Source organism: Lepidochelys kempii, chromosome 4 (genome assembly GCF_965140265.1).
Source record: "Lepidochelys kempii isolate rLepKem1 chromosome 4, rLepKem1.hap2, whole genome shotgun sequence".
NCBI lineage: Eukaryota > Metazoa > Chordata > Testudines > Cheloniidae > Lepidochelys > Lepidochelys kempii.
The window spans coordinates 91,934,172-91,952,538 of record NC_133259.1 but is presented as its reverse complement, the minus strand read 5'-3'; the positions used below and the strand labels follow the sequence as shown (position 1 = coordinate 91,952,538).

Genomic DNA, 18,367 nt, shown 5'->3' with positions numbered 1-18,367 from the left:
TGCCACAAGTTATTTTAAACTACATTATGCCATGTTCTTTGTATTAACAATTTAGGAATAAAACCAGAAATGCTAAAATATAATCTGATTGAGCATTGATAATAGTGCTTAACGCTTCTGTGCCTTTAGAGTTAATATACAGCAGCATCTGTTCTGTGCACATTACTGTTATAGGAAATAATTGCATTAACCTGTGTAGGTGCAATTTGTATAAATTTTTAGAGAAATGTTGTAGCTACTTTCCTTATGTATTTTCATACTACTGTAGTATCTGCAATAGTTTTTAGAGATTTGCAAAGAACCAAAACCATCTTTGGTATTGTCCAACCAAACCCAAAATTTCAGGCAATTTGGATATGAAGTTAAGAAGATTTGGGTAAATGTTTATTATAAAAGAGTTAGATGCAAATAGGCTGTAAATATCAGTGTTTATGAAGTATTTATTCTGTTTTGTATATTAGAGTATGTAGAATAGGAAAGCTACATGTGTTTGCTCGTAGAGTTTCTGCATCCTATGCTAGGGTTCACTGGTCATTAGAGTCAAACATTGATGTCAGACCTTGAAAGTCAAGGGAACTATAGTCAGAGATTGCACTGAATGCTCTTAAGCAGTCTTGATGTGTTCTCATTCAGCAGGATGTTTGTGTGAAAGCAGTGGCAAATGGATCCATTAAATGCAGCTGATCGGCTGGGCTGATTTCAGCTGATTTCATCCTAGAGTCAGTTCAGTGAAAAGTATAATGCAACAGTGTTCGACAGTCCCCCTTGGGAAACATAGCAGGAAACACCTTCAAAAGATCCATGAAGAAAACAAAACAGATGTTGCAAGAACTCACAGTATTTTCATTCATACAATGCAGACCAGCATCTTGGCAGAAGATGGAGTCAATTTCCAGAAATAAGATGGCCCTGCATGGCTGGATATACTGTACATGTGTGACAACAGGTTGATTTCACACCCACTGAATCAGAGGTCCAGATTCTCAACTGGTAGAAATCAATATAACTCCACTGAACCCTCAGTGATTAGTCTGCTGTTTTGATTATATTGTTTCTAATGTATTGTTTTAGGAACATTAGCCTGAACCCACCTCACAGCCTGAGAAACTGGGCCTTGCCCTACAGAGATTGATTAGGTCCTGGGAGGGTGGAAGGCCTTCTCTGCACCTTTTGGGCTACGCAACTCCATTTCAACCACTGACGCACCATCATGGCTGTACTGTAGTAGTCCCTCCCTATATGTCAAGTCTAGTGCTGAAGCTATTAATATGGACCATATTGCTACACCTTGTTAATAAAGCATTAACTCAGTACTTATCTCTGTGCCTGGATCTGCTTCCATAGAACACTACACAAGGGCTTGAATTCTGAAAACCAATGGCAGAGCCAACAGCTGAATGCAAATCCCTTGAGTCCCAGATCAAATGCTTTAACAAAACTACCCCGCTGCTCATCTTTTTGCTCTATATTCATACTGTAAATTTGATTCTAAGAGCTACTCTGATCCAATCAGTGAACAGAAACATGCCATGTGACCTGTGTAGCTAATAAAAACATCTTGAATTTGATCAAATCCTCACAATGAACTATTCATAAACAAGCTACAGACCAAGAATGATCCATAACAAAATTTTAATGACTACTTTTGAATAATAAATTTGAAAAAATCTGGTCATAGATCATTCATGAACAGAAAAAAAAGAAGGGAAATTTGATAAATAATTTGTTATGAAATATCTGAAATACAATTGATACTATCATTTCTGCCTTGCCGCCAGGTCTCCATCTGTTAAGCCTTGTATAAAATGAATAAAAGTGTGCCATAAAATCAGTTTAAATGTTGCTTTGCTAATTCCTTTGAGGAGTCCAGAGCAATGGATCAAAGCTTCACTTTTTACACTATGCCTTCTTATCGTGACACTGGTGACTCTGTTCTTAACATAATTAGTGCCACCTCGTCTTAACATACAAATATTAAAAACCAATTATATTGAGTCACTGAAATTTAAACTATCCCAAGCAATTTCTGAAATATTACATGAAATCTAGTCTAAACAGGCAGGAGAGCCATATTGGGCCAGATTTTCAAAAGAGCTCAACTACCATATAAATATTTAAATAACAGCCATGTTTTCAGAAGAGCTCTGCACCCAATACCTTGCTTGAGAAAGGCGGGGAGGGGGAAGTGTTATTTTTTAAAATCTGTTAGCTGTATACCATAGCTTAACTCAATACCTGGACATTTTAAATACACAACTTCTGTGCAAATGCTAGCTGCTATTATGAGTTAAGATCACTCAAGATTTCTCAAGGTAACCTGAGAGTCCCCTGCTGGGAGTCTGCCTTCATGAAGCATGCAAAGAAAAAGTGTCAGTATGAAGGTATAAATACCACAGATGTTTCAGTAATAATTAAATATGGTACGTATGGTGTGTTGTCCATCAGATTGACTGAATCCTTCGCTTTACATAAGCAAATCCCTGTGCAGCAAAAAACAACTGTTTATTCCATGCCTCAGACTCATCCAGTTCCCTTGACACTACTTAAACTATATTATATATACACATTTCTATAGTACTCATCACTGTAGTATCTGGGTGCTCTCTAATGTTAACAATACACTATTATTACGATGTTGTGGGCTCTGCAAGCCAGCTGCAGGCCTCCTTAGGAGGAGGGATTATAAGCAGTTTGTACCACTGGTTCCTGGACAAAATGAGGAGCGAGGCCTGCATGAGACCCACAACCTGGTTTCCACTACTGGAACCCAATGAATGAACCTGACACAATGAATACTTCTGAGACATGGCTTTAGCACAGTAAATTGCATGAGAGTCAGTGCGGATAATTTATTAGTTTACTCAAAGAGACATTAAAGGCCATGGTACTGGTTAGTATGTGAGTATGAAATTAGTATGCAAATGTGATGGTGTAATACTAGTATGGGAGTGGGTAAGCTATTTTCTGCATTAAAGCATTGAGTGTGCCCAGAGTAAACAAGAGGTTTTCAGAAACCTGTGCTAACTCAGTGTGAACTAAGTTCTTATGCAATTAAAAGCTGTGTCGTCTCTCCTGACAAACCTGACTCCTGAGAGCCTCAACCCTAACACACCACAGCTGAGATCTTTGGATCTACCTAGGGGATTTAGACTCCCAAATTCCATTACTTTTAATGAGAATTCAGAGTCTAAATCCCACAAATAGCTTCACAAAATCTCATGACTCTAGTGCTGTAGTGACCACAGAGCTTATTCTTGCTTTCTCGAGTAATTTACTGTGCATATTACAATGCTGACACCAATCGGTAGAAGAGTTCCTTATAAAGAGAGAGTATTATAAAGCTAGTAGCATTATTATCTTTTGGAACAAGTACTTCACATTTGGCAGATGGGGACTTTTGTGCCTTTTGCCATACCTGTGAAAATCCACCCAAATTTGACCAATATATAAACTTTTGGAAAAAATCTCAATTTGCACTTGCTCATGACCAATTTTCTAGAGTTTCACAACTTAAAATTCCAAAGATTCCATCCACACTGAGTTTGCTCCATCCTGGGGACTCAAGGAGCTGATCAGGACTTTCCCTGAAATTGTAGATCTGGGTTTCTGTGGGCTGGAGCTGGACACCAGATCTGAAAGTCAGGAGACTCTATCCTGTGCTTTCAGTGCTTCCCCTGGTCGTGTCCAGACAACATGGAAGACAAGGAGCCTGGAGAGAGCACACAACTGGGACTGGAAGCTGGCAGGGAGGGAAAGGAAAACTAGGACTGGGATAGTGGGGAAGACTGGGACTGGCTGGGCAACAGGGTGGAGGAGCATGGAAAATTTATAGATACCCAGATTTTAAAGGATTTAGTGAACATTAGTCATCTAGTCTACCCTCAGAGGAGATTGGTATGAGAACCAGTGGAGTAGAAGGAAGGAGGTGAGGGGGAGAGACGGATCTCACAAGGAATCAGGGTGGAGAACCCGTGATTTTTAAGTCTCACCATTCCTTTGCTGTCACCAAATATCTATGAAACTGACATGCTGTACCTCAGAGCAGCACCCTGGAACCCCCATGTTCACCACTGTCACATAATTATGATATGTTTTGTACAAAGTATACCTTGTGAGATATCATTCTAAAACTCTTGATCTGTTGAACATTAATATCCTGTGCTATCATTGTATGTGAAGTTATGACGTTTGCTATGTGTGTGTTACTGAAATATGTTGTGAGGTTGGGAACACCCCACAACCAGCCTTTCACGTACAACAATGGAGTAGCCAGACAGCACTGGCTACTGTCTTTCTGTAATTAATAAATCTGTTTTATATTTTACGTAAAACAGCATGGTTTGATTGAAGTGCTTGGGAAATCTCAGCTCAGTTTACAAGGGTTAGCATGTGTCCTCTCCACACTGAGGGAGGGGCAAACTAGGTAATGAACTTACACTGGCCAGGCTTCTGACCAGTGCAAGATGGTACACTTCTCGGGTGCAAGGCTGGGGGGAATTGGCCAGAGCCTCTCTATTGTTGGTTCATGAGTGGCTGCGAGATCATTCATGTAACTCAGTTGGGCGTGTCCCTGCCTGTGAACGGCTGTGTACGTGCAGTGCCTGTCAGTGGCTTGTAGTTTCACATCAGCATCACATTTTGAGAGGCAACCTAGGTTGGTGAGTAGTGGGGTGGGGCTCAGTGGTCTCACAGTCCAAGTTGCACTCCGGAGACCCTGTCATAGAAACTCACTAGCAAAGTGTCTCATCCCCCTCTTTCATATAAAGGATGACAGCCTACTACTGCTGTCAAGCTTCAGAGGGGTAGCTGTGTTAACCTGGATCTGTAAAAGCGGCAAAGAGTCCTGTGGCACCTTATAGACTAACAGACGTATTGGAGCATAACCTTTCGTGGGTGAATTGCCGGACGCATGTAGTGGAAATTTCCAGAGGCAGGTATAAATATGCAAGCAAGAATCAGGCTAGGGATAACGAGGTTTGTACAATCAGGGAGGATGAGGCCCTCTTCTAGCAGTTGAGGTGTGAACACCAAGGGAGGAGAAACTGCTTTTGTAGTGGGCTAGCCAGTCACAGTCTGTGTTTAATCCTGAGCTGATGGTGTCAAATTTGCAAATGAACTGAAGCTCAGCAGTTTCTCTTTGAAGTCTGGTCCTGAAGTTTTTTTGCTGCAGGATGGCTACCTTTAAATCTGCTATTGTGTGTCCAGGGAGGCTGAAGTGTTCTCCTACAGGTTTTTGTATATTGCCATTCCTAATATCTGATTTGTGTCCATTTATCCTTTTACTTAGGGACTGTCCAGTTTGGCCAATGTAAATGGCAGAGGGGCATTGCTGGCACATGATTGTGTGTATATTACATTGGTGGACGTGCAGGTGAATGAACCAGTGATGGTGTGGCTGATCTGGCTAGGTCCTGTGATGGTGTTGCAGACTTTAAGGTCACACTAGTCACCTCATTTGGCCTTCTTGTGCATGTGCATTGTGATACAGTCTTTAATTACATGATCACACACTATTTTTTCCATAGGATCTCTGATTCATTTGGTGCACAGAACAGACAGTGTTCTTTAATGAACAGCTATTCAATGTTTTGTTTTTTCCTAACTGTTCAGTGTGTGGCCCCAGGCCTTATTTACTGCACACTATTCAAACCCTGCTCTGAAGACAGAATAATTAATTTCCTCCTGGGTTTTTCTATGGCACTGATTACTATAGTATCTGAGTGCTTCACAAAACATTTATTTTCAGAAAACCCTGTTATATAAAGGGGTAGTATCCCCGTTTTACTGATGGGGAACTGAGGCACAGAGAGATTAAGGTTAAAAAATATCCAATCTGAGATGCCTGGGACCTGATTTTATAGAGCACATACCTATAGTACTTTATTTGTTCAAATGACAGCTCCCATTGACTTCAACTGCAGCTGTGAGTGCTCAGCATTTCTGCAAATCAGACCATAGGGTCTCAAGTCAAGCACCCTGAAAGTGAGGAAAATACAGTTAATGACCATCTGTGAAAAGTTTGGTTTAAGTGACTTGCCCAGCATCACACAAGAACTCTGTGGCAGAGCTAGGAATAGAATCCAGTTTTCCAGGGCAGCATTCAACTGCCTTAACCATGAGGCCATCCTTTCTCTTCCTGAAACCCCCACCTCATTCACGACACATCTTCCACCTTCTGTAGGGATCCTAACAGGCAGCAGTCTTCTTTCATTATACTACAGTCCTGAGTCATCCCCATAGAAGGTCTTGCCAGTGCACTGAATGAGGCAGGGGACTAGTGGAAGAAATAGTATGAGATCATGTCATAAAACATGGTATCAGAATGCATATCCACAAGGGGGCCTAATTAAGGTTTTACAGACAACCTCAATTCTGGCACGCCTTATCTTTTGAGTGCTTGACTTTACAGCCTTAATGGTTTTAACATCACTTTATGTGCCTAACCTACAGAGGTTTGGATCACATGGTGAGAAGTTCACTTTAAACAATACGCTAATAATGGTAAACACGCGGTCTAGAAATCAAGAATGCACTATTACTTCTGCTGCCTACCCAGAGACAAGACAAGGAGTAGCCTGCTTCCTTCCTCATTTTTCCTTCAGGCTAAAGGCAGCTGGGGGCTAAAGGTTTCACTGGGGATTCTGCTGGGCCAGCAGGAACAGCTAGCTCAGGAAGCCCAAGAATGCATAGATAGGAAGCGTGTCAACCAAAGCAGCATTAAAAAAGGAAGCTGAGTGGACTTTGTGTCACCTAGTGTTTTGGAGCCAGCTTCTCTCTTTTTGGAGTCTTGGCAAACAAGTATTAAGTTGCATATGGTAACTAAGGGCAGTACCGGATTTACTATGGCACCATGGCACTGAGCCCACACTCAGAAGGGGCCCTAGTGTCCAGGCTGTGGCCCCGCTTGGCCTCTTGCCCCCTCCCTCTGCCCACCGTTTGCTCCTCTCCTCCCCTTCTCTCCACCCTGCCCCCTATCCCCCCATGCGAGTGGCAGACAGAGCCTCGGGGGGAAGAGAGAAAAGAGTCTGAGTGGGGATGGGACCTTGGGGCAGAGTGCAGGCAGAGTGGGCGGGGGGGCACAGTCCAGGTGCCTTGGCCCACAAAAGGTCAATCTGGCCCTGACTATGGTAATGGCCATTTTGGGCACCGCCACCAGGATTTTCTCATAGTTCCTGTAAAAACTGATTGAACTGTAGAGGCAATTTCTAGAGCTATAAGGAGAATTTAATCTCTGGACCAGCCCAGTCCTTGGCCTGTCTACCTAGACTTCCGATAAGGTTGCCACTTAACTCAAATTCTTGGTGACTGTTTTGTGGTATGATCCCATGTCCACTGAGAACCTGATTAAGAGTGCCAAACAGCTGTCACATAAAAACTCTCTCGTTACTACTGACCTGAGCTGCATTTGAACTAAAAATCTAGCCATGAAGGACTTCATAACCTATTGCAAATTCCTGCTCTGCAATTTCTTGTGTGAGAAACAGACATATTTTAAAGGCATCAGTGAAAATATCAAGAATGTTTTGTTGAAAACTAGATGCTTGCATGCCAACAACAAGAATCTAACTAAAAGAGGGTAACTATTAAACACCCTTACCCCACGAGTTTTCAGTTAAATTTAAGTAACTCACTTCTGCCCTGCTTGCAGCCGTTCTGGGCTCACTGGCCATGAAATTCAAATCAGTGAGTTTTGCTAACATGAATCCTTGTGGAAATTATATGTTAAGTTTGCATATCCAAGTACTCAGAGTACAAATTTTAAACATTCAGGTGCAACTACTTACACTAGAAGGGACATGTTTTATGCTGGATGGGATTGATTCCCTTATTCAATAGGGTGGTGAGGATACTCAAAACTCCTTATCAGAGCCCTGGCAAAAAGACAATTAAATGTGTAAGCAAGGAATTTACCACAGTCTTCACAGCCAGAACCACACATGTAGTTATTCTGTATCAAAGTGACAAAGAGAAATTAAATTAAGGCTTATTGTGTGATCCAGAATAAAAGAGGTTAAAATATCCTAATCTGAGCTATCAGCTACCACTCCCAGAAAGATTCCAAACCCTCTCCTTGGTTATAGGAATTCAACATCCAATCAAGGAAGAGAAATCATTCCATGTGATTTGTGTGACCAGTCACAATTAACCAACTGTTTGAATTTCAGGACCATTTTATGGATATTTATAGTGAACTGCTTACAATCAATCCACAGAGGGACAACGCTCAACACCTACAAGCAATTTTGAACAAGGGCATTTGAGGAAATCATGGCCTTCTCAAAGATGTTCCAGAAGTAGAAAAAGGAGCTAAATTCAGTGTGAATAACTGTCTACAAAATTATGCATTCAGTTCTTATCTTAATCATTATTTTTTAAATAAATCACGCTATTCTCCACAGAAAGGGAGAGATGAAAAGATACAGTTCAGAAAGTAATCCCTCATAAAGGCTATGCACCATTATTGTAGACCCTGCTAGGATTTTTTTTGAGTGCCCAGGAGCGTGTTAGGTACTTCACAGAAACAAGGCAGGCCATTTTCCCTGTCCTAAGAGCTTGCAATCTGAATTTAGATAGGATACTGGTAGGAAGGTCAGAATTATACAAGTGAGGAAGGAAAGAGAGATGACAATGATTTCTTTCATAAATTCTTAAAAGTGTGCATTAAAGCATTGTCTTAGTGAAAGCATGCCCATATAAAATGATAAAATGTGGTTCAACTTTTCAAAAGCAGGGGGAGGAGGAGAACTGCTGAATCTTGAAATGCAGAAGGCAATAATATTCCATGGTTGGGCAGCAGCTTCCCATTTCACATCGCAATCCTGTTCATGAAGGACTAACAATCCTTTAAATCCTTCAAATACCCCCCTCATACTTCTACAAGGCATGAAATAGCACCAGAGACAGGATGGAACGACACAGAAAGAGTTAAACTTTGTAAACATCCTCTGTGTTGGTTTTAGCTGAAGATTTTCCTCACAGCGATGGAAAACTTTGAATGGAAAATAAATGAGGCTGTTCATAAGAACTTAATAGAGCTTAAATCTTAACTCAGTGTTTTAACATTCTGAGAAATAGCAGCTCTATCATCTAAACATTACTGTCTGTCACAAAAATCAGGAGAAATAATTGAATGCATTATTTCCATCTCATTTATTTTTTTCCTTCAGAGACAATTTGCTCTTGTTACTCGCTGCCTCATCTTAGTTGGTTTTGCAATGCTCCACTGAAAACAAAGGTCTGTTTTTTATCATAATTGGGTTGTAAAGGACATGGCTCCGTTCCTGTATACATGATGGTATTTGCTTCTTGTACACACATATATATTACACATGAGTCACCAGAGATTAAGGTAATTCAAAATACCATTCAATCTCCGAGAAATCATGCAGTGCTGGTGAGATGGGGGTTCACCTTGTCACTGAAAGGAATATAGGAAATAGCTACTAATTAAAATGAAAAGATTAACCTGAAAATATAAAATGTATATACACATTACCTGTACAGAAATAGCCTTGAGGGACGGGGAGAGAAGGGGAAAGCAGCATGAGGTCAGTGAGGTGAACCCTCCCCAGACATGTATGCATTAATTTATTTTTCTGGCTGAAAGTTTTCTCTTTCCTACGTATCTGGTTGTGAAATCTTCTGCCCCAAAGCTATTGATTCCCCCAAACCCCTGGGAATTTTGCAATCAGAGTGAAGGCTGTGAAGACATTACATATTATCCACACTGAGGCTCCACTGATACACCAAGCGGTGCAGATGAACCGCTGATAACACCAGAGGGAATTTTTTTTTTCCTCAGATCCCCTACTGGAAACAAAGCCTTTAGGATGTTGATTTTCTCAGATCCAAAGGAACAAAACAATAGAAATGAAGCCTTTATAAAGGAGCCCTGAACCTATTACATAAAAGAGTGGAAGCCATTAACTGGCTTTTACAATACTCCAGCAGAAAGCTGGTTTGGGGTGGTGGGGAGAATGAAACAACAGAGTGGCTGCCCCTGAAGCAGCTTTAGCAAAAGAGCCACATCTTGATTGTCTGTAGAAATATGAAATAAAATACAGACATGTTCCCAGGGGAAAGGGAAAATAGAGAATTTTCTGGGTCTGCAGGGTTATAAAAGCTCACTCAGAGTAGAAGGAAGGAGAAGGGCAGCAACGGGGAGAGGGAAGCTTCCTGGCAAAGACCAAAACAAAAGTTGGGTTGGAGAAAGTCCATCAGGTTCAAGGCAGCAATACAAACATGAGTACTACTCATGGGGCTACTTGATTGTAATGGGACCGTAAAGGACATGGCTAAGTCCCTGTATACATGATGGTACTTGCTCCTTATACACACATGTACATTATACATATGCTACGAGAGATGTAAGTAATTCAAAATATCACTTCAATCTCTGAGAATTCATGCAGTACTGGTGAGATGGGGATTCATCTGGTCACTGAATGGGATGTAGGACTCCTTACATACTTAAAGGAAAGCAGCTTTGCTGGATCAGGGCCAGAGCATTCAGTAACATCTTGCAGGATTGCGTCCTTACATCTGCGTAACACTATTGTTTTCAGATTAACCTCTGTTACTCCTGTTCAAGTGCACTGGAGGTTAATGGGGTTGGTATGGACATAATTGATGGCTTAATAGGAAAACAATGGGATTACACAGATGAAACAGATGGATCACATTCATCCTGCAGAACATCCCCTACAAGCCTGACCTTTTTTCCCCTGGTACCTACAGCCTGTCTTTGTCCCAGTCTCTCCATCCCAACCCCCACTCCTTATCCCAGTCCCATCCCATCACCCTTCAGTCCTCATCCCATTCCCACCCAGCCCCTTGTCCCAATCTTCTCTTTCACCACCTTTCCAGAACCATCTCATCACCATGCTGTATTCAAGAGTTCCAGCATTCCAACAAACTTGCTGTCCAGTACAAAACCTCAAATGCAACCTCATACTCTCCAATATCAAACACCTCAGCTCATCTGGCTGTTACACATTACATGCATTTGGGAAGTTATTCTGCCTTAACATGGCCAAGAAGGAATCAAAACTGATAGTGATATTTGAATGACTACGTTATATGCCCTTTCATGTAACTCTTTATTTTCTCACGCTGTTTAAAAAGCGTGTGTGTGCACATTTACATATAGAGAGATATAAATGTACACACACAACATAAGGTGCCTTAATATCTAGAAGAAAGAATTCATACAGTGCAACTAGATATTTATAGACTATACAGGATTCTTTACATTTTGGTTTATATTTATTTTATTCTGAAAGAGACTTTTTCATAGTGAGCTAGTATGCTATGTTTTAGTATTTATGTATTTGAGAGGGTGTGCCATGTGTATGGTTGGGCAGATGTATGCTATGCACTGTATATACATTAACTATTTTGGCTCCATAGGACATACGCTAACTAGTTAGATGCTTCTTGGAGATGAAGTGAAGCGCAGTATAGGACAGTACTTTAGAGTACAAGAGTAAACAGAGAGAACATGTTGATGAGCACCACCCAGAAGCCTTCAAACAAATGAAAAAACAAAACCTCAGATTTAGAGCTGGTCAAAAAACAGAAAATCAGTTTCGCAGAAAATTTTGAACATGCTTCTGATCTGCAGGGCTTGAAACATCCATTTGGCATTTTCAGCACACAAAAGTGTTCAACATCAATCACAATTTCCATAAAAAAAATTAGAAATATCAATAAAAAGTTACTAGAACTTTCACAAGCTCTAGAAAACATCAAAGGTGTCAGCATTGCTAAGTCTTATGTTGTTGAAAAAGACCATTTTTCATTTGGTCAGTATTTTTTTTGTGAGAAATGTGGGTGCTAACATTTTCTTCTAAAAAAACTGATCCACTCAGGCACAACCACACCACTCTCTCCATACCCATGCCTCACCCATGACTGTTAATTGGCAAGCAGGAGAATCTAGTGTTCGAGGCATGACCAAATCACTTCTTGAGTGACCATGAAGTCATTGACCTCCTTGTATCTCACATAACCCCAGCAGTAAAACTGGGTAAAAAGCAGGATTATGCTTAAAAATAAAGAAAAGAACTGAGATTTGCTGTAGTAAATGGTGCATGGGCGGGGGGATAGGTGTATTAGGGTATGTCTACACTACGGAATAAGGTCAAATTTATAGAAGTCGTTTTTTTAGAAATCGGTTTTATATATTCGAGTGTGTGTGTCCCCACAGAAAATGCTCTAAGTGCATTAAGTGCATTAACTTGGCGGAGTGCTTCCACAGTACCGAGGCAAGCGTCGACTTCCGGAGTGTTGCACTGTGGGTAGCTATCCCACAGTTCCTGCAGTCTCCACTGCCCATTGGAATTCTGGGTTGAGATCCCAATGCCTGATGGGGCTAAAACATTGTCGCGGGTGGTTCTGGGTACATATCGTCAGGCCCCCGTTCCCTCCCTCCCTCCGTGAAAGCAAAGGCAGACAATCGTTTCGTGCCTTTTTTCCTGAGTTACCTGTGCAGACGCCATACCACGGCAAGCATGGAGCCCGCTCAGGTAACCGTCACCCTATGTCTCCTGGGTGCTGGCAGACGCGGTACAGCATTGCTACACAGTAGCAGCAACCCATTGCCTTCTGGCAGCAGACGGTGCAATATGACTGGTAGCTGTCATCGTCATGTCCGAGGTGCACCTGGGCAGACATGGTCGCAGGGACTAAATTTGGAGTGACTTGATCAGGTCATTCTCTTTAGTCCTGCAGTCAGTCCTATTAAACCGTCTTATGGTGAGCAGGCAGGCGATACGGATTGCTAGCAGTCGTACTGTACCATCTTCTGCCGGGCAGCCATGAGATGTGGATGGCATGCAGTCCTTCTGCACCGTCTGCTGCCAGCCAAAGATGTAAAAGATAGATGGAGTGGATCAAAACAAGAAATAGACCAGATTTGTTTTGTATTCATTTGCTTCCCTCCCCCCCCCCCCCCGTCTAGGGAACTCATTCCTCTAGGTCACACTGCAGTCACTCACAGAGAAGGTGCAGCGAGGTAAATCTAGCCATGTATCAATCAGAGGCCAGACTAACCTCCTTGTTCCAATAAGAACAATAACTTAGGTGCACCATTTCTTATTGGAACCCTCCGTGAAGTCCTACCTGAAATACTCCTTGATGTAAAGCCACCCCCCTTTGTTGATTTTAGCTCCCTGAAGCCAACCCTGTAAGCCATGTAATCAGTCGCCCCTCCCTCCGTCAGAGCAATGGCAGACAATCGTTCCACGCCTTTTTTCTGTGCGGACGCCATACCAAGGCAAGCATGGAGGCCGCTCAACTCACTTTGGCAATTAGGAGCACATTAAACACCACACGCATTATCCAGCAGTATATGCAGCACCAGAACCTGGCAGAGCGATACCGGGCGAGGAGGCGACGTCAGCGCGGTCACGTGAGTGATCAGGACATGGACACAGATTTCTCTGAAAGCATGGGCCCTGCCAATGCATGCATCATGGTGCTAATGGGGCAGGTTCATGCTGTGGAATGCTGATTCTGGGATCGGGAAACAAGCACAGACTGGTGGGACCGCATAGTGTTGCAGGTCTGGGACGATTCCCAGTGGCTGCGAAACTTTCGCATGCGTAAGGGCACTTTCATGGAACTTTGTGACTTGCTTTCCCCTGCCCTGAAGCGCATGAATACCAAGATGAGAGCAGCCCTCACAGTTGAGAAGCGAGTGGCGATAGCCCTGTGGAAGCTTGCAATGCCAGATAGCTACTGGTCAGTTAGGAATCAATTTGGAGCGGGCAAGTCTACTGTTGGGGATGCTGTGATGCAAGTAGCCCACGCAATCAAAGATCTGCTGATATCAAGGGTAGTGACCCTGGGAAATGTGCAGGTCATAGTGGATGGCTTTGCTGCAATGGGATTCCCTAACTGTGGTGGGGCCATAGACGGAACCCATATCCCTATCTTGGCACCGGAGCACCAAGCCGGCGAGTACATAAACCGCAAGGGGTACTTTTCAATAGTGCTGCAAGCCCTGGTAGATCACAAGGGACGTTTCACCAACATCAACGTGGGATGGCTGGGAAAGGTACATGACGCTCGCATCTTCAGGAACCCTGGTCTGTTTCAAAAGCTGCAGGAAGGGACTTTATTCCCAGACCAGAAAATAATTGTTGGGGATGTTGAAATGCCTATATGTATCCTTGGGGACCCAGCCTACCCCTTAATGCCATGGCTCATGAAGCCATACACAGGCAGCCTGGACAGTAGTCAGGAGCTGTTCAACTACAGGCTGAGCAAGTGCAGAATTGTGGTAGAATGTGCATTTGGACGTTTAAAGGCGCGCTGGCGCAGTTTACTGACTCGCTTAGACCTCAGCGAAACCAATATTCCCACTGTTATTACTGCTTGCTGTGTGCTCCACAATATCTGTGAGAGTAAGGGGGAGATGTTTACGGCGGGGTGGGAGGTTGAGGCAAATCGCCTGGCTGCTGGTTACGCGCAGCCAGACACCAGGGCGGTTAGAAGAGCACAGGAGGGCGCGGTACGCATCAGAGAAGCTTTGAAAACAAGTTTCATGACTGGCCAGGCTACGGTGTGAAAGTTCTCTTTGTTTCTCCTTAATGAAACCCCCCGCCCCTTGGTTCACTCTACTTCCCTGCAAGCTAACCACCCTCCCCTCCTCCCTTTAATCATTGCTTGCAGAGGCAATAAAGTCATTGTTGCTTCACATTCATGCATTCTTTATTCATTCAACACACAAATAGGGGGATGACTACCAAGGTAGCCCAGGAGAGGTGGTGGAGGAAGGAAGGAAAATGCCAGACAGCACTTTAAAAGTTTACAACTTTAAAATTTATTGAATGCCAGCCTTCTTTTTTTTTGGGCAATCCTCTGTGGCGGAATGGCTGGTTGGCCGGTGGCCCCCCCACCGCGTTCTTGGGCGTCTGGGTGTGGAGGCTATGGAATTTGGGGAGGAGGGTGGTTGGTTACACAGGGGCTGTAGTGGCAGTCTGTGCTCCAGCTGCCTTTGCTGCAGCTCAACCATACACTGGAGCATACTGGCTTGGAGCATACTTCAGCAGCCTCAGCATTGAATCCTGCCTCCTCTCATCACGCTGCCGCCACATTTGAGCTTCAGTCCTGTCTTCAGCCTGCCACTTACTCTCTTCAGCCCGCCATTTACTCTCTTCAGCCCACCACCTCTCCTCCCGGTCATTTTGTGCTTTCCTGCACTCTGACATTATTTGCCTCCACGCATTCGTCTGTGCTCTGTCAGTGTGGGAGGACAGTATGAGCTCAGAGAACATTTCATCACGAGTGCGTTTTTTTTTTCTAATCTTCACTAGCCTCTGGGAAGGAGAAGATCCTGTGATCATTGAAACACATGCAGCTGGTGGAGAAAAAAAAGGGACAGCGGTATTTAAAAAGACACATTTTATAAAACAGTGGCTACACTCTTTCAGGGTAAACCGTGCTGTTAACATTACATACATAGCACATGTGCTTTCGTTACAAGGTCGCATTTTGCCTCTCCCTACCATGTGGCTACCCCCTCAACCCTCCCCCCTCCCCGTGGCTAACAGCGGGGAACATTTCTGTTCAGCCACAGGTAAACAGCCCAGCAGGAATGCGCTCCTCTGAGTGTCCCCTGAAGAAAAGCACCCTATTTCAACCAGGTGACCATGAATGATATCTCACTCTCCTGAGGATAACACAGAGAGATAAAGAAAGGATGTTGTTTGAACGCCAGCAAACATACACTGCAATGCTTTGTTGTACAATAATTCCCGAGTACGTGTTACTGGCCTGGAGTGGTAAAGTGTCCTACCATGGAGGACGCAATAAGGCTGCCCTCCCCAGAAACCATTTGCAAAGGCTTTGGGAGTACATCCAGGAGAGCCGCGAATGCCAGGGCAAAGTAATCCTTTCACATGCTTGCTTTTAAACCATGTATAGTATTTTAAAAGGTACACTCACCGGAGGTCCCTTCTCCGCCTGCCGGGTCCAGGAAGCAGCCTTGGGTGGGTTCGGGGGGTACTGGCTCCAGGTCCAGGGTGAGAAACAGTTCCTGGCTGTCGGGAAAACTGGTTTCTCCGCTTGCTTGCTGTGAGCTATCTACAACCTCATAATCATCATCTTCTTCGTCCCCAAAACCTGCTTCTGTGTTGCCTCCATCTCCATTGAAGGAGTCAAACAACATGGCTGGGGTAGTGGTGGCTGAACCCCCTAAAATGGCATGCAGCTCATAATAGAAGCGGCATGTTTGGGGCTCTGACCCGAAGCGGCTGTTCACCTCTCTGGTTTTCTGGTAGGCTTTCCTCAGCTCCTTAAGTTTCACGCGGCACTGCTTCGGGTCCCTGTTATGGCCTCTGTCCTTCATGCCCTGGGAGATTTTGACAAAGGTTTTGGCATTTCGAAAACTGGAATGGAGTTCTAATAGCATGGATTCCTCTCCCCATACAGCTATCAGATCCCGTACCTTCCGTTCGGTCCATGCTGGAGCTCTTTTGCGATTCTGGGACTCCATCATGGTCACCTCTGTTGATGAGCTCTGCATGGTCACCTGCAGCTTGCCACGCTGGCCAAACAGGAAATGAGATTCAAAAGTTCGCGGTTCTTTTCCTGTCTACCTGGCCAGTGCATCTGAGTTGAGAGTGCTGTCCAGAGCGGTCACAATGGAGCACTCTGGGATAGCTCCCGGAGGCCAATACCGTCGAGTTGTGTCCACAGTACCCCAAATTCGACCCGGCAAGGCCGATTTAAGCGCTAATCCATTTGTCAGGGGTGGAGTAAGGAAATCGATTTTAAGAGACCTTTAAGTCGAAATAAAGGGCTTCATCGTGTGGACGGGTGCAGATTTACATCTATTTAACGCTGCTAACTTCAACCTAAAGTCCTAGTGTAGACCAGGGCTTAGGAAGCAACAACTCCTGTGAATCACAGCCAAAGAAAAGGTTCACATGAAACCACGCAAACTGCAACCACTGAGGGCTAAATTCTACCACTGTTACCAATGTTGAGGCATATCTTATTCCATGACTAATCCCACTGAAATCAGTGAGACTACTTGCAGAATAAGGTACTGCTCAACATGAGTAAGGCCTCATCTACACTTATGGTGATATGTAAGGTACCTGTAGCTACACGCCACAGTGAAAAGCTGGCTGTGTTCACACTGATGTACAGCTACATATGGCAGTGAAAGGCTCTGGCAGGGGGAAGCCACAAAGGAAAGGTTCCAACAGCTCCTTGCAGCAGGGGAAGGCCCAGCAGCAAGAAGCTGCCGGACCCTTTCTCCACTGTTTCCCAGCTGATAGACCCTTTCACTGCAGCAAGGAAAGGCTCTGGCAGCAGGACACTACACTGATTCAAGGTGGCTTCTCTGAAATTCATTGCTCAGCTACTAGCCAGTGGCTGCCAAACACAGCATCCTCACTTACACAAATCAGCCCAATCGCACATCCAGAGGAAAGTGCAAACACCACACACAGTTTAGACCCACGCTCCTCACAACTGGACACCACCAGAGAGAAGCATGATGTGCACCTGAGCCAGGCCTGTAAGGATCCGCTCCACCCCACCACTGCATTTTCCCAAAAACTAAATCAAATCATGGATCACACATTTTGTTTCAAATCAACTAGACCTTAAATACTTTTTAAAAAGACAAACAGGATTAAAACATCACACAACTGCATGTGTTAATACTCTATTGCATTCTGACCTTAATCTACAGAGTTTAAAATAACTATAATGAAGTCCATAGGGAGTGATTTTTTTATGTTCCAAAATTGCCATAACTTTAGTATAAGACTTAGTGTCTTGCCTTTATATGCACTCTTCAGGAAATTATTAGAAACAAACACAAGTTAAATAACATATTCAGTAACTTCTTAATACCTATCATGGTGCATTCTATTGTTAGTAATTCAAAACCATAATCCTGCCTCCTTCTTATATTTGACAGACAGGGAAATAGTAAAAAATTGTGTTGAACTATTAAATTATTGGAAAGGTTTCCATGCCAACCATGAGAGTTTGGAACATTTAGTTCACTTCTCTTTAAAAATAACCATTCTGTATATTCAGTAAAGGCTTAGCGATAGTGGATCTCTCCTTTCCAAACCATTTCTAATGGCTAGAAAACTGGCTCACTCCCCACATTGAAAAAACCTACAGGAGCAGACCAGAAAAGCAGGAAACTGAAGTGGCTCTTGGCTCAATGTGGTTCCGCTGGCCCCTTTCTCTCTGGCAGCACGATTCCTGCAGGAGTCATGCTGCCATTGACAAGTTCTACCCTGTGGATGCTACGCAGTGAGCCATAGTGTATATCTACACTTGGAGCTAGGGGTGTGATTCACAGTTTGAGAAGACATACCCATGCTAAAAGAAA

The 18,367-nt window shown here is 43.6% G+C and overlaps 2 protein-coding genes across 4 annotated transcripts in view; one reads left to right on the top strand and one right to left on the bottom strand.

Moving 5' to 3' along the window:
- Window positions 1–18,367, top strand: part of GABRB1 (gamma-aminobutyric acid type A receptor subunit beta1) — a 261,371-nt gene that overhangs the window by 173,416 nt on the left and 69,588 nt on the right. The gene's annotated exons all lie outside the window — the stretch shown is intronic.
- LOC140910791 (uncharacterized) lies at window positions 15,012–16,609 on the bottom strand. The gene is made up of 3 exons (XM_073342636.1): window positions 16,454–16,609; window positions 15,952–16,357; window positions 15,012–15,364 (listed from the first exon to the last, which is right to left on the bottom strand). Exons 1-3 carry the CDS (start codon window positions 16,529–16,531, stop codon window positions 15,012–15,014), a joined length of 837 nt encoding a protein of 278 aa, XP_073198737.1. The 5' UTR covers window positions 16,532–16,609.

Bases quoted from the DNA above. Each gene is read 5' to 3' on its own strand.
- LOC140910791 (XM_073342636.1), bottom strand. From the start codon at position 16,531: ATGCAGAGCTCATCAACAGAGGTGACCATGATGGAGTCCCAGAATCGC. The intron at 16,358-16,453 runs GTACGGGATCTG...AAAATCTCCCAG, and splicing joins CAGCATGGACCGAACGGAAG to GGCATGAAGGACAGAGGCCA. The intron at 15,365-15,951 runs GTGAGTGTACCT...TTTCTCCACCAG, and splicing joins AGGCGGAGAAGGGACCTCCG to CTGCATGTGTTTCAATGATC.